This window comes from Chrysochloris asiatica, unplaced genomic scaffold (assembly GCF_000296735.1).
Source record: "Chrysochloris asiatica unplaced genomic scaffold, ChrAsi1.0 scaffold00329, whole genome shotgun sequence".
Taxonomy (NCBI): Eukaryota; Metazoa; Chordata; class Mammalia; order Afrosoricida; family Chrysochloridae; genus Chrysochloris; species Chrysochloris asiatica.
Genome location: NW_006408847.1, coordinates 2,916,788 through 2,933,316, shown reverse-complemented (window position 1 = coordinate 2,933,316; position 16,529 = coordinate 2,916,788). Strand labels below are relative to the sequence as shown.

General features: G+C 39.3%; 1 protein-coding gene across 1 annotated transcript; it reads right to left on the bottom strand.

The window, feature by feature from the left end:
• Positions 1 to 7,470: 7,470 nt before the first annotated feature.
• LOC102839428 (toll-like receptor 2-like) lies at positions 7,471 to 9,822 on the bottom strand. The gene has a single exon (XM_006875506.1). The coding sequence runs from the start codon at positions 9,820 to 9,822 to the stop codon at positions 7,471 to 7,473; it is 2,352 nt and encodes a 783-aa protein (XP_006875568.1).
• Between the last annotated feature and the right edge of the window lie 6,707 nt (positions 9,823 to 16,529).

Here is a 16,529-nt window from a genome sequence, read left to right as displayed (position 1 = left end):
GGTACCATGTGCGATGGATCCCTCAGTGGGCCAGTGTTGCACTGGATTTCCTGGAGCTTCTATATGCACTAACCTCATCCCACAATGGACAGAATCTCTCTAGTCTCTTGTACCATCCTGTTCACACACACACACATTCTATTGCTTTGTTGTTGGGTACCATCGAGTCAATACGAATCCATAGCTACCCTATGTACAACAACAAAACATCGCCCAGTCCTGCAGCATCCTCACAATTTCTGCTATACTTCAGTCCATTGCTGCGGCCACTGTGTCAATCATCTCATTGGGGTTATCCCTCTATTTTGCTGGCCCTGCACTTTAGCCAACATGCTGTCCTTCTTCAGGGACTGGTCTCTCCTGATAAGATGTCTGAAGTATGAGAGACGAAGTTTGGCCATCTTTGCTTCTAAGGAGCATTCTGGTTGTACTTCTTCCAACACAAATTTGTTCTTCTGGCAGTCCAGAACACCATAACTCATATGCATCAATTATACTACTGTTTTCCTTATTTATTGTTCAATTTTTCACATGCATACGAGGCTACCAAAAATACCATGGCTTGGATCAGGCACACTTTTCAAATTGAAATCTTTGTTCTTGAACACTTTAAATAAGTCTTGTGCAGCAGATTTGCCTAATACAATACATCATTCCATTACTTGACTGCTGCTTTCATGAGTGTTGATGGTGGATCCAAGTAAAATGAAGTATTTGACAACTTCGTTCTTTTCTCCATTTACCATGATGCTATTTATTGGTCCAGTGGTGTAGGGTTTTGTCTTCTTTACATTGAGGTGCAACCATACTGAAGACTGTGGTTCTGATCTTCATCAGTAGGTATTTTAAGCCCTATTCACGTTCAGCAAGCAAGGTTATGTCATATGCATATATCACAGGTTGTTAGTGAGTCTCCCTTCAATTCTGATGCCAAGTTCTTCTTCATATAACCCAGATTCTTGGATTATTTGCTCAACATGCACATTGAATAAATATGATGAAAGAATACAACCCTGGCACATACCTTTCCTGATTTTAAACCATTCAGTGTCCCCTTGTTCTGTTCTAACAATTGCCTCTTGGTCTGTGCACAAGTTCTTTATGAGCACAATTAAGTTTTCAAGAATACTCATTCTCCACAATGTTGGCACTGGCTTGTCCTGATCCTTATCACTGAATGTCTTTGCATAGTCAATAAAGCACAAGTAAACATCTTGCTGTTATTCTCTGCTTTCAGCCAAAATCCATCTGACGTCAACAATATCCCTGGTTCCACATCCTATTCTGAATCCGGCTTGAACCTCTGGCAGTTCCCTGTCAGTGTACTGTTGCAGCTGTTTTTAAATTATCTTTACCAAAATTTTACTTGTATGCAATATTAATGATATTTTCCAATGATTTCCACATTCCATTGGGTCACTTTCTTGGAATGGGCACAAATATGGATCTCTTCCAATCACTTGGACAGGCGGTCTTCCAAATTTCTTGGCATAGATAAGTGAGTGCCCCCAGTGTTGCATCAGTTTGTTCAAAGATTTCAATTGTATTCCATCAATTCCCAGAACCTTGTTCTTTGCCAATGCCTTCAGTGTACCTTGGACTTCTTCTTTCGTATCATAGGCTCTTGATCGTATGCTACCTCTTGAAATGGTAGAACATCAACCATTTCATTTTAGTATAGTGATTCTATGTATCCCTTAGTCTGCTTTTATTTTTTTTCATAACACTTCATCAACATCTGAAATCATATGTTATACATACAATTTGTGGTCGCTGAGTCGGAACCAACTCCATGGCAGTGGCTACCCACTATATTAGTAAGCTTCATAAATTTTGTCTATTTTGTTCTCTACTGTTTCCAAAGCACTTAGAACAGTGCCTTGAACATAGTAAGCACTCAATAAATATGAGTCAAAAGAAAGGAGGGGATGAGGAAGACTAATCAGCAAGAATTAACCCAATAATGATATATTGGATTCCTGAAATGAATTCATTTTGAAGAATTGACCATTAGTTAAATAGTTCACTATGCAATTTCATATGAAGTAGAAAGGACACACATTGGCTATTATTTTTGTTTTGAAAATGTGAGCAATATACTTAATGTTGTCCCAAGTTCCAGAATAGTTGTAATGAAGGTAACTAACTTTAAGATTTCTAGTGGTTACGTTCCTTCTTGAAACTGACCAGTACTTCAGTATCATCATCCAGATTATGCATACTAGAAGGTTTAACCCTGGTTTATTTATCTACTCAGCAAAGATTTCAACAATCCTATACTTACTACACACCAGGCATGTGCAGAGGTTAAGGAGATAAAACAAGATTCTTGAGTTTAAAATCTATTAACTATAGAAAACCCCCCAGTTGGATAAAGAGTACTAAACACAAATTCATTTTTCTTCTATGTAAGGAGCCCTTAAACTGATCTTGGATGTATTTCTACTTACCTTATACAGACAGCTCCATGAGATTAAAAATCTGAGCAAGTAAGCCAGTGGATATCTCCATGGGATTCCAAATGACCCTGAGGTCAGAAATGTCAGATCATCACTAAACAAGCTCAGAAAAATATGAAGATGCCGTTTTCCTTACGCTTCTGAATGTATAAGCCAATTCCAACTTTGTACAGCAATACATCTATTTATATAGTAAAAAAGGTTACCAGTAGTCATCTCGAGGTAGTGGGATAAGAGCTGATTCTTATTTTATTTTCTCTCTTATCTCTTTTCTAAAATGACTTCAGTGAACGTGTTTAACATTTGCAATGAGAAAAAAATAAACTCTTGAAGAAATAAAAATTTAGATCTGTCAATTAACCATAAAGCTATTGTATGTTGGTGGTTATGGGCCATGGAGTCGGTTGCAACTCATAGCAACCCTGTACAGGGTTTCCGTGGCTGTAAATCTTTATAGGATCAGAAAACCTCATCTTTCTCCCATGGAACAGCTAGTGGTTTTGAACTACTGACCTTGAGGTTCACAGCCTGGTTCATAGCCACTACAATTGTTGTATATTTCCATTCAATTTGTCAGACTTTTTTATTTGACATTGTGTTTAATACAGTAACAGAGAAGTAAAGCAAAAAGTCTACTCATGGTTTTGATTTGTGGCCTACATATTTCCCCAATTTCAGGTTTCCTTCACCTGAGTTTGTCCATTTTTCCTTAGGCTGGCTACTGTGTCTTCTCTAACACCCTCCAGCAAGTATGTGTATGTATACATGTGTGTGTTTCTCAAGGACCAAAGTCCTAACAAACTTCCTTTTTCACACTTAACAAACTTAACTCTATGGAGTATTTTTCTGTGAACAGGGTCCCTATGTATCTCCCAGTATTTATATACAGAAAAAACATAGTATATATAGGAGTCACTTCTTGGAAAATAATAATCGTAATAATAGCATTATAGCATCTATTACAGGCATCCCTTCCACTTCCACCCACACTTATGGTTTCTAATAATAGGCTTGGTACTCTTTCATTCCTGATCCCTCCACAGCGAATGGTAACCAATGGTGTGTGCTTAGAGGTGTAATTACCTTACGGTATTCAGACTCTCACTATCCTATGAAGTATAAATGTTGTTGTTAAGTGTCGTCAAGTCAGTTCTGACTCATAGTGAGTGACCTTATATAGGGTTTCTGAGAAGTGCCTGGTAAGTTTGAAATGCTGACCTTCCTTGCAGTTCAAACCAATCTTGTGGCCCAGTGTTCATCCTCCAGAGCCACACCAGGATCCCCATTTTAAGGGCAAGAAAACATTTAGGTCAGGCACAGTGACTTGCACCTGTTATGCATCTACTAACTCAGGACTTTTTGAATTCAGAGTCCTGATAACTGCAAAATCCCAGTTGTTGTTGTTGTTGTTAAGTGCCTGCCATGAGTTGGTTCCAACTCATAGTGACCCTGCATAAGGTTTATTTGGCGAGAACAGAAAGCCTCATCTTTCTCCAACTAAGTAGCTGGTGGCCTTAAACTGCCCACCTCATGATTCACAGTCCAGTGCTTATCATATAGAATTACCACACTTATACAATCCCTGCAGGCAGAGAAGAGAGCAGAAAGCAGTAGGTACATTTCCTTTCATACGTGGCTCCCAGATTAAGAAGAAAAGGGCACAGAATTTGTAAACAACTCTTGACAAGGAACACTGCATTTGTGCTTAATGTATTACTCAATCTAGACTATACAATTAATTTATGTAATGGTGGTAACTATCATTTTAAATCATTGTGCATTAAGCAATTTTCTGAATCATTATGAGGAAACTCCAGGTACATTGGTTGTTATTTGTGGTCAACTTAATTGTGACTCAGGGCAACCCCATCTTGCTTAAATATCTATATAGCTCACATATACTTTTTTTTATTTTTAATATTTAGATGGGAAAACAAAAAAAGATTTTTTGAGAATTAGAAATAAGCCTTTGCAAAAAGGGAAAACAAGCAACAAAATGCAGGAGAGACAGGCTACAAGGCAGGGATTGAAAGTCAAATAAGGAGAAATAAGACAATAATTTGAATCAGTAAACTACAAGGAAGAGGGGAGTCATGGATGAGAGAGACGTCTTTCCAACTTCCACAAAATAAAAATTTTATTTACACTAATAATTGTATTTTTTTAGTGTAAAGATACAATTGACTGTATCTTGTGTTATGTACCTTCTTCCAAGAGTCCTAGTATGACACTATAGGATAAGCTCTGAACTGAACAAAAAGTCAGAGGTGCATACCAATTACTCTTTGGAAACCCTATACAGGTTGCTATGAGTTGGAACTGACTCAAGGGCACTTAACAACAACTAAACAACACCTTCTCTCAAGAATTCTGGCTGAAGAACCTAACAAATAACCAAGAGACAGCTGAAATAACTAAAATAACAGCTGTTGTTAAACACCCTTGAGGCAGTTCCAACTCATAGCAGCATAGTGGCCCTATGTACAAAGGAATGAAATACTGTCCGGTCCTGCATCATCCTCACAATTTATTAGTTTGAGCCCATTGCTTCCACTACTGTGTCAATCCGTCTCATTAAAAGACAGACCTTATTTACAGGAAAATACACCCTCTAAGGCCCTCTCCTATGGAATCCTGGTATGGCACTATAGGATAAGGACTGGACTGCTAATCACAAGGTTAGTTGTTCAAACTCACCAGCAGCTTATCAGAAACCCTATATAGGGTCACTATAGTCGGAACTGACTTGATGGCACATTACAGCAACAACAAGGGCTTATTTAATGGGAATGAGTAGAACATCCTTCTAGGAATAGCAACAAGTTTGGCTGAGTGTCCCCAACATTTTGCCTTCTTGCTCTTTAGAGCAGTGGCTTAGAAGGTATGGTCATTGATGGCCTAGTATGTAAGGTCAGTGGATGAGGGAGAGAAAGCACTCTCAAGTGGATGTGAAAGAGCCTCTTTGCAGAGAGCTGGCTGCCTCCTTATTTGGCTCTGATTTCAAATTCTCAGCTCATTCCTTTTCTGATAAATAAGCCAATGCTATAGATAATTCAAGAAGCTCTGGTAGCATAGTGGTTACGAATCGGCCTGCGAACCTCAAGGTCAGCAGTTCGAAACTACCAGCTGCTCCATGGGAGAAAGATGAGGCTTTCTGCTCCCTTAAAGATTTACAGCCTCAGAAACCCTGTGCAGGGTCACTATGGGTCGGAACCGACTCGACGGCACTTAACAACAACAACATAGATAACTCAGGAGTACTGGTGTGGCACTGTGGGTTAATGTGCTAGACTGCAAAGCCGTTTGAACTGCAAGGTTGGCGGTTCAAGCTCACCACCTGCTCCTCGGAAACCCTATACAGGGTCACTATGGGTTGGAATCAACTCAACGGCACTTCACAAACAACAACAAATAGATAACTCAGACACCAATAATGGACTTATTGATCATAACCATCTTAAAGGATAAAGAAAAATTGAAAGTCATTTTTCAAGTTAGCGCATTAGGGAAAACCCCCTTCTAATAGTGAAACTCAAAGGGAACCCAGGAGCAGTCTGGTATGCTTGCTGAAGACCACCCTGGTCTACTTGTGAGTGGAAGTGGAGGAAATGTAGCAATGAAGACATGGGCTGAGTTTGGCCATGTTCCACTGATACCCGTTGACCTTGAGATGGTGTGTTAATAAGAAGGACTGGCTGGTCTGAAGTTTAGGGAATATGTGAATTCCTGAGTCATTGGACACAGATCTAGCCACTGGAGGCTAAAGCTGAGCGTGAAGCAACCAGCTGGTCTGAAGAATGTGGGTAAGCATGCAAGAACTCCCAAACTTGCAGACAGTACACATTTGACCTAGTTTGGATGGCTAACTGACCAGAACTCAACCAGATGAAGATAAAGACATTTGATACTGTGAGAAAGCATCATTGCTACAATTGGATGAACTGGGCCTTCACTTATAGATGCAGTTGCTTAAATTCTAACTGAAATGGAAGGATTCTTCATATCAAGGATCAAGCTTGTTTCCTCAGTGCACTAGGATGATAAGGATGGGCAACTTAGATGATGACTACCAAAAATGCAGAGTTCTAAAGGCACAAAGTGGCTGGCTTACAAGCTTTCATGAGTGTGCTTAGTTTCAGAATGACAGGGATAAGGTGGAATCCCCACTAAATAGTTTTCCTCTTTTCTAGATGGATCTGGTGAAAGGGGGTGGGGGATGATGCTGATAGGATTTTATGATTCAATTGTGAGTAATAGTTATTAGGATTAATCACAATTGTCACAACTGTAATTGTAGAAGATGTGTAACTAAATGTGGGAGTAGTTAATCTTTCATTTTAGGAACAGAGGTCCCTAGGACCATTAAGAAGGAAGAGCATGAGGGAGCATGAAAACCTACCCAGAAAACAGCGAGAGCAGAGATGGTGTCAGAGGTGATGGCAAAAAGAGAGCAGCTGAGGACTCTAGGTCAGTGAACTGAGCATGAGCAAGGTTGGGTTCCTGCGGGCAGGAGACTGGTTTATAATATTTGCCCTTTGGACATTTAAATGAATATATATATGTTTTGTTTTGTATGTGTACATCAAATATTTTTGCTTTTGTCCATTTGTGAAATATAAGACGCAATAGGGAAGCCTCAGGGTGGAAACAGGGTAACTGCTGTTACAGGGAGAGGGGTGTAATTATTGAGATGAAGCAAAGTGTATGATTGGTTGGGGAGAAAAAAAGAGGTAATCATCAGTTACAAAAGTTTCAAATGAAGAGGAAATCAAATAGCTTTCAAGAAAAATAAATAAATATAAACCAAACATTAAAATAAATGAAAGCCATTTTTCAATCTGGTAGCAATTTTTATAAACAGCATTCCACATAAAATACTAACAGTTTTAGTCAGTCCTCAAATGCCAGTATACATTCATGTGGTTTTTACATAGTCATGTTAGAATCCTCTTAGCTGCAGCTAGCGCTTTAAAGACCAGAACAAGACCCAACTGTCCTTCAATGAAGGAAACTAGGATTTGATTGCAGCTCTCAAATTTAGCCAAAATCCTTCCTGCTGAGATTCGTCTGTGGGCCACTCCAGGTAGGTTTTGGTATTCATGATCTTGCGCAGTTTACAGAACCGCTGGGGAATGGCTTTCTTCTCAATGGGCTCCAGAAGAATGAGAATGGCAGCATCATTGTTCTCATTAAAGAGACGGAAATGGGAGAAGTCCAGTTCATATTTACACCACTCACTCCTCACAAAGTTTTCAGAAAGCACAAAGACGGTTTTGTGACTCTTTTCAATGGAGTCAATAATATTGTCAATAATCCACTTGCCAGGAACAAAGTCCCGCTTATGAAGACACAACTTAAAGGGGGGATCGAAGTTCTCCAGCTCCTGGACCATAAGGTTCTCCACCCAGTAGCAATCCCTTTCGCTGTAAGAAACAAAGGCGTCATAGCAGATGTCCCTGTTGGGTGCTTTCTTGGGCTTCCTCTTGGCCTGGAGCCACGCCCACATCATCTTCATGTACCAGAGTCCATGGAAACGGTGGCACAGAAACGCAGTGAGCAGGATGAACACAAGAAGGGCGCAGCACACAGCAAACACCAGGGCTGTCCTGTGGCACTCAGCAACAGAGAGGCGTGTGTCCTGAACTCGTTGGCCCTGCACGTGGGATGGAGAGTCACACAGGTAGTTTTCTGGCCAACCAATCAGGACCTCAGTCAGTGCATGGTGCCCCTGAGTGAAAGACAGGAACTCACAGGAGCAAATGAAGTTATTTCCGCCCACATCCAAAGTCCTTAATTTTTTAAAGGAATCAAATTGCTCCTTAGAGAACATATTTATTGTGTTCCTGCTGATTCTCATAACTAACAACATGGGTAAGAAGGTAGAGTCTGGTAGAGTCTTCAACTTATTTCTTGAAATATAAAGTTCTTTGAGTCGTGGCAAAATCAAAGAAAATGAATTGAGATTATTATTGCTGATATCTAAAATTTCTAGTCTCTGGGGAACACAATGGGTTAAACTATGTATTCGTGTGCTGGATAAGTTTAAATATGTCATCTTCTCTGGCCAGTGACACATTTTGGGCATAGACTGAAAGTTATTCTTACTGATATCAAGGCTAGTCAGGTTTTTCAGAGTAAGCAAAGACTCTCCAGTTTTTTCTAAGGATGTCAGATGATTTTGTCTCAAGATTAAGGTCTGTAGGGAGGGCCAGGCATCCTCACAGGCTGAATTTTTCAAGTATTCTTCAACCATCAAATTTTCACTAAGATCTAAGTACTCTAATGATTTTAAATGTTGTGAAAATAGACAAGGAACCAGAAAAACCTTGCTGTTTTCTATTGTGATTTTTTTAACGTATCCTGTGAGTGTGTATATAGTACTCAAATCATAGAATAAGTAAAACTTTGGAATAGTCAATCTCCGTACTATAAATGTTTGTATTTTAACAGAATGTTTAATTTTATCTGTAACAGATGGGTCAAAATCACCAACTCCATTATACGAACAGTCATCAAACTCTAATTCTGATAATTCAGAGACATGATTGAACAGTTTCACAACTTCATTAAAACTTTTATCAGAGGCTTCCATATTCCTAAAAGTAAACTTTTTAATCAGTGGATTGGTTTCACTTATAGGTGGTTCTGAAAAATGGAAAGCATGCAAATTAGTGTCTCTCAGTTCGAAATGTTCCAAGGAATTTAAAAGATCTACAAAAATCACCAGCAGTAAAGTTGGCTGTTTCAGATGAAGTATGAGATGACTTATATTCTGAATAGACTCCAAGCTTTTTGGCTCATACCTCTGGAGATTTGAAGCATCTATCTGAAGTTGCTCAAGAAAAGTTATTCCAACAAAATCCTTTTTCTGAATTTTAGATATGTAAATGCTTCCTAATTTCAAGGTTCGCAAATTAGTGAGATGAGAAAAAAGAGATGTTTCCCCAAGTTCTTTGTAATTATTTCCCAGTAAGTTTAAGACTCTCAAAGAAGAAAGGGGCCTGAACCAGGAAGGTAATAAATTAGATAAGTAATTATAGGATAAGTCCAAATGTTCAAGATTTCCAAGGGAGGAAAAGGCATCTTCATCTATTTTATTAATTCTACTGTACTTCAGAATAAGAACTTGAAGGTTCACACACAACAGCAGGTCAGTGTTGCCGACATATGCAATCTCGTTGTTGGACAGGTCCAGGCTTTTCACAGCTGCTGTGAGCCCCAAGGGAATGGACTTTAATGATCTGGAGGAGCCATTGCAGATGCCTTTGGGGTCACAAGACAGAAAAGCTTGATCAAGGGACTTTTCATTGGATAGACTGATTATGGACCCCAAGGTGCAGAGTATCCATAAAGTGGGTGGCATTGTCCAATGATTCAACCTACAAGTAAAAAAGTTCAAATAAATGATTGAGTTTGGTAGCATACTGTAATTCTGATTCATGAGAAATGGTTTATAAGACATAACATGTACAAGCAGTAGTTACTGGAAAGTACCAAGAGAGGCAAGTGGAACATATGAATGTGGGGTAAAATGTGAATGCCCTTATATATCCAGAAACCCTGAAACAGATCATACATGGTCACGTGTAAGTATACCACCATCTGAGAGTAAACAGCAGGACTCAATAAACATAGCTTGAAAGATTGAATGAAGGGAGGAATAAACAAGCAAGGAAGCACTTTTTAAAATGTGCTAGACTTAAACATATGGATTTAAAATTAGTTTTTCCTGCATTTCAAACCTTGTATTTAAGCATTCTTAAATGTAAAGCATATTTACTGTGCTTTTGAGTTATGGTGTTGGAGGAGAATATTGAAAGTGCCATGGGCTGCCAACAGAACCAACAAATCTGTGTTGGAAGAAGTGCAGCCAGAGTGCTCCTTGGAGGCCAGAATGGCCAAACTTTGTCTCTCATACTTTGGACATATTGTCAGGAGGTACAAGTTGCTAGAGCAGGATATCATGTTTGGTTAGGTGGAGGGTCAGAGTAAAAGAGGAAGACCCCCAGTGAAAGGGACTGGCAAAGTGGGAGCATCAATGGACTCAAGTGGGGCAATAATTGTGAGGTTAGCCCAGGACTGGGCAGTGTTTCGTTCTGTTGTGCATAGGGTCTTTATGAGTCAGTACCAACTCGATGGCACCTAACAACAACAACAACAACAACAATTAAGCATTCTCTTTCCCCGTCTCAATGCCCCTTTGACTCGCAGAGAATTCAGAGAGCCAAATCACAACTCTCATTTGACAACCATTCACTGAATACAGCTCCAGAGCACCATGTTAAATAAGCAAAAGACAAAAGGCCCATACTCATTAACCGACCTTGCACCTATTACTTCTGTGCAGGACATGGAAGCTTCCTAATGCCCCATCTGACAAAGTAGTACTACTAGCTGGCACAGAACAAGAGATATGTTGGGGAACCCAAGCCAGCAGGTTGTTCTCTGGGTTGAGGGACAGTCAGACCATCTGAACCCTCTCTTCCTTGGAGCTGTAGAGAAGTAAATGCACAAAGTAGTGCTTAACAAACAAAGTAATAATGAGGATTTAAGCTCAGATGGATGGTGCATGGCCGTTAATTATTTACTATGGCCCTTCTAGCAATATTCCTTCATTCTTTGATGTATTGTGAATCCTATTCTTTATGCCGATGATTGGAATCCTGGTGTGGTATGGTACAATAAGCACTAGACTGTTAACTACAAGGTCAGTGATTCAAATGTACCAACTGCTTCTCTTAAACACTATAAAAGTCAAAACTATGAGTCAAAACCAACTCAATCCCACTAAACAACAGCAACATGCCTGATACTATGGACCCATTTTGAAGTGAGTTGTTAATGAGACAGGACTAAGGTGGGACTAAATATGAGCATACATAGGTATCAAACATTACAAAACACACACATGCAATAAAAGACAAAATAGATGACCAAGCCATACTAAAAATTAGAAACTTGTATGCATCAAAAGATTTTAACAAAAGAGTAAAAAGAGAGCCCACAGAATGGGCAAAAATTTTTTGGTAACAACATATCAGACAAAGGACTAAAATGTATAGGCAACTACAACACATCTATAAGAAAAAGACAAATAAATCAGCATGGATATGAACAGACACTTTTAAAAAATGGGCATGGGACATGAGCAGATACTTCATCAAGGAAGACATCAGGCAGCTAAAAAACGTATGAAAAATTGTTCATAATTGTTAGGTATTAGAGAGATGCATATCAAAACAACAATGAAATATCATCTCACACCAGCAATAGCAGTGAAGTTCAAAACAGCATAGGGTAATAAATACTGGTAAGGATGTGGAGAGACGGACCCTCCTACACTGCTGGTGGGAATGGAAAATGGTCCAACCATTTTGAAAAGCGGTATGGCATTTCCTCAGAAAGCTGGAAATAGAAATATCTTATGACCCAGAAATTCCTTGACTTGGCATACATCCATAAGAAATATGAACCAGAACATGAGTAGCTATATGCACACCAATGTTTATCACAGTATTATTCACAATAGCAAAAAGATGGAGACAGCCTAAGTGCCCATCAATCAAAGAATGGATAAACAAACTTTGGTACATATACACAACAGAATACTATGCAACCTTGAAGAAGGTGTGAAACACCTAACCTGATGAACCTTGAGGACATTATGTTGAGTGAAATTAGTCAATCACAAATGGACAAATATTACATGAGATCATTACAGTAAAAGCTTAAGAAAAGATTTCCATACTTAAAGAAATTTTATTTGATGGTTACCAGGGGTGAGAGGGAGGGAAGAATAATTCACAGGATACAGGGTAGATACATGATAGCTGGAGTGACAGGGAGGGCAATATACAAGGAGGGGGAGGGAAATACATAAGAAGGGGAGGCAGTAAAGATAGGGAATGACTTAGGGAAGTATGCACAGGCTAAATGGGATCAAGATAAATAATGATGTATACACAACCTTGGAATAACAGTGTTCTGTGATACAGGGATAGAGACATAGTCTGAACGGATTAAGCAGGGGGCAGAATGTGCTTGACTCTCTTGTGAATATTAGTTTCCCCTGCCTACTTTTGTAAAAAAGACAGTTAAGTGTGATTGTTGTTGTTAAGTGCAGTTGCGTCTGTTCCAACAAATAGTGACCCTAAATAGGGATTCTGAGGAACAGTCGATGAGTTTGAACTACCATCATTGTAGTTCAAACAGACCTTGTGGTCAAGTGCTTATCCTACAGCTCCACATGAATACTGGGAATTATGATTACAGAAAGCTTGTAAGCCTGTCTTCAGCCTATAACTGACTGTATTAGTTAAAATGGGAATTAGAATTTTCCAAGGGAAATAGGCTTCTTGTTAAGCTTTTGTGGAATATGGGACCTTATGTGGAATCCTGAGTCCTACCTAGAACCTTCTGAGGTAAGACATTCCCACTTGAAATGACATGCAAACCAACCCAGAATAGCTAGAAGAACAGAAGATACTTTTTGAAGGAAAGACCAAAAGAAAAAAAGCAGACTGTTTGTCTGTTAGAATATCAAGCAAACTGTTTTCTTGGCACCATGAAGGTAAGATAAGTCAGCCCATCAAATGGAACCCATAAGCAGTCTAGTATGCTCACTGGAGACCGCCTTGGTCTATTTGTGAGTGGAAGCAGGGAAAATGCAGCAATGAAAACATGGGCTGAGTCTGGCCATGTTGCATTTATACCCATTGACCTTGAGATGAGAGAGATAGGAGAAAGGCCTGGCTGGTCTGAAGTTTAGGGAGATGTGTGAACTCCTGAGCTAATGGACACTGGGGTTAGAGCTCAGAATGAAGTGGCCAGCTGGTCTGAAGTGTGGGGAAGGATGTGAGAACTCCCAAACTTGCATATGGTATCCATTTGACCTAGCTTGGATGGTTTTCTGACTAGATGAAGATAAAGAAGTTTGATACCGATAAAGAAGCATACATTGCTAAATTGGGTGAACTTTGCTTATGTATGCAGTGCTCAAAATTCCAACTGAAATGGAAGGATTATTCTTAACAAGGAACAGTCTTGTTTCCTCAGTGCACTGGGTTCACAGGGATGGGCAACTTAGACATTGGCCATCAAAAATGGGAAGCTCTAAAGGCACAAAGTCAGGAGGGAACAGTCGCTGGAGAAGGATGTCATGCTGGGTAAGATGGAGGGTCAGGGAAAAGAGGAAGACCCCCAACGAGATGGATCAGCCAGGTGGCATCATTGATGGCGTCAAGTGTGGCAGCGGTAATGAGGTTGGCCCAGGCCCAGGATCGGATATTGTTTTGTTCTGCTGTGCATGGGGTCGTTATGAGTCAGTTCCAACTCAGTGGCACCTGACAACAACAACAACAACAAAGGCACAAAGTAGCTGGCTTACAAGCTTTCATGAGTGTACTTAGTTTCAAAATGAGGGGAGTAATGTAGAATCCCCACTGAATAATTTTCTTCTTTTCTAGATGGATCTGGTGAAAGGGGGTAGGGGATGATGCTGATAGGATTTTATGATTCAATTGTGAGTAATTGTTATTAGGATTAATCATGATTCTCACAACCATAATTGTAGAAGATGTGTAACTAAAAGGGGGAAGTAGCTAATCTTTCATTTCAGGAACAAAGGACCCTAGGACCATAAACAAGGAAAAGCATGAGTGGAGCATGAGATCTTACCCAGAACACGGCAACAGCAGAGACAGTGGCAGAGGCGATGGCATAAAGAGATAGAGCAGCTGAGGACTCTAGGTCAGTGGACTGAGAAAGGCTGTGTGCCCTTTGGACATTTAAATGAATACATATTTTTTGTTTCATATGTGTACATCCAATATTTTTGCTTTGTTCATTTGTGAAAAATAAGATGTAAAAAGAAAGCCACAGGGTGGAAGCAGGATAACTGATGTTACAGGGAGGAGAGTGTCATCATTGAGATGAAACAAAGTGTATGATTGGTTGAAAGTAAAGCTGATGATCTTGTCTGTTTACCTTCACTCAATTCATAATAAAAAAAGCTTTTTTAAAAAGTGAAGTATTTTCTCCACTTATCATAATGTTATTTATTGGTCGACTTGTTTTCTTTACTTTGAGGAGCAATCCATATTGAATGGTGGATTCTTTGATCTTCATCAGTAAGTATTTTAAGTCCACTTCACTTTCAGCAAGCAAGGTTGTATCATCTGCATATCACAGGTTGATAATGAGTCTTCCTCCAATCCTGATGCCACATTCTTCTTCATACAATCCAGATTCTCAGATTATTTGCTCAGCATACAAACTGAATAAAGAGTGAAAGACTATACAGCTTTGACTCACACCTTTTCTGATTCTAAACCATTTGGTGTCCTCTTCTTCTATTTGAATGGCAGCTTCTTTGCCTATGTACAGGTTCTGTATGAGCAAAATCACGTGTTCTGGAATACCCATTCTTCACAATGTTATCCATAATTTATCATGATCCACACAGTCAAAAGCTTTTGCATAATAATAAAAAAATTTTTGATAAAGGAAGCAAGGGTAAATTGCTACAATTTGATGAACTTGACCTATCTATACTCATGGATGTAGTAGCTCAAAATACCAACAGAGAAAGAAGGAGTCTTCACATCAAGTATCTATGCTATCCCCACTGTATACAGGGTAGATAGGGATGGGCAACTTAGACATTGACTACCTAAAATGAGGGGGCGATAAAGGCCCAAAGTGACTGGCTTACACATTTTCAAGAGGGAGTTTAGTTTCATAGTGTGTGGAGGAAGATAGAGTCCCAACTAAATAATTTTCATCTTGTCTAGACAGGTCTGGTGAAAAGAGATGGGGATAAGATTCTTATGATTCAATAGTGAGTAATTGTTATCATGACTAACTGCAACTGTCATAACTGAAAAGGTAGACTTACTGTAATAAAAACAGGGGAGTACTTAATCTTACATTCCAGAACAAAGAACCCTAGAACAATCAAGGAAGAAGAGCAAAAGCAGAATGTGGGACCGTCTCCAGAGAAGCAGGAGTCCTGGTGTGGTGCTGTGGGTTAATGCGCCAGACTGAAAAGCCATTTGAACTACAGGGTTGGTCATTCAAGCTCACCAGCTGCTCCTTGGAAACCTATATAGGGTCACTATGGGTCGGAACCGACTCGAGAGCACGTAACAACAACAAATCCAGAGAAGCAGTGAAACCAGAGATGGAGGCAGAGATGGGGACATGAAGAGAGGGAACAGCTGAGGACTCTGGACTCATGGTAAGAGAACGACTGAGTGCTGGCGGCCAGGAGGCAGGCTTGCAGAATGTGCCCTTTGGTTGTTTAAATGATTATATATTCCTGAGTGTTTTTGTGTACGTCCCACCCCCCACACACACTCCCCCCTGCAAAAAAAACCCAGAGGGAATGGAAGCAAATACTGTTGAATGATGATGCACAGAGGAGATTGTAATCATTGCAATGAAACGATGGTGTAAAACTGATGTTCTCCCATGTAAACTATCACTCAGTTCACAATAAAAAGTTTTTAAAAATGGAATTAGTATTGAAAGCCACTGAACAAATTGTGTAATATCAGTACCAGGACTCCAATTACTACCATGTGATCACATCAATATAAAATTATGAAGATTCTGCATTACTTATTTTATTATAATTTGAAAATAGAAATCAAGAATTATGCTTCAAGTATGGATCAGCTATTTTGAGATAAGTATTGGACCATTTTCTGCTAAAACACTTATACTCTTATTTATATTTTATTACGTTAAAAGTCAAATTATACTCTTGATTGCTGTAAATATGTAACCCATGAACTTTGATATCTCTTAAAGGAGTTGTTCATGTGCTGATATACTCTCACATTCGTTTATATTCATGTGCTATGCCACATAATGCAAGAAGGTTTGGTTGCCACCAATATTTCAAATACTAGTGGGTCTTGCATGTACACAGATTTTAATGAAGCTTTCAAACTAAAACAGACTAGGAAAAAAGGCCTGAAAACCTACTTCTGAAAATGAGTCAATATAAACTGTATGGACCACAACAAAACATCATGCAATTTGCTTGCTTTGGAAATATCATCATGA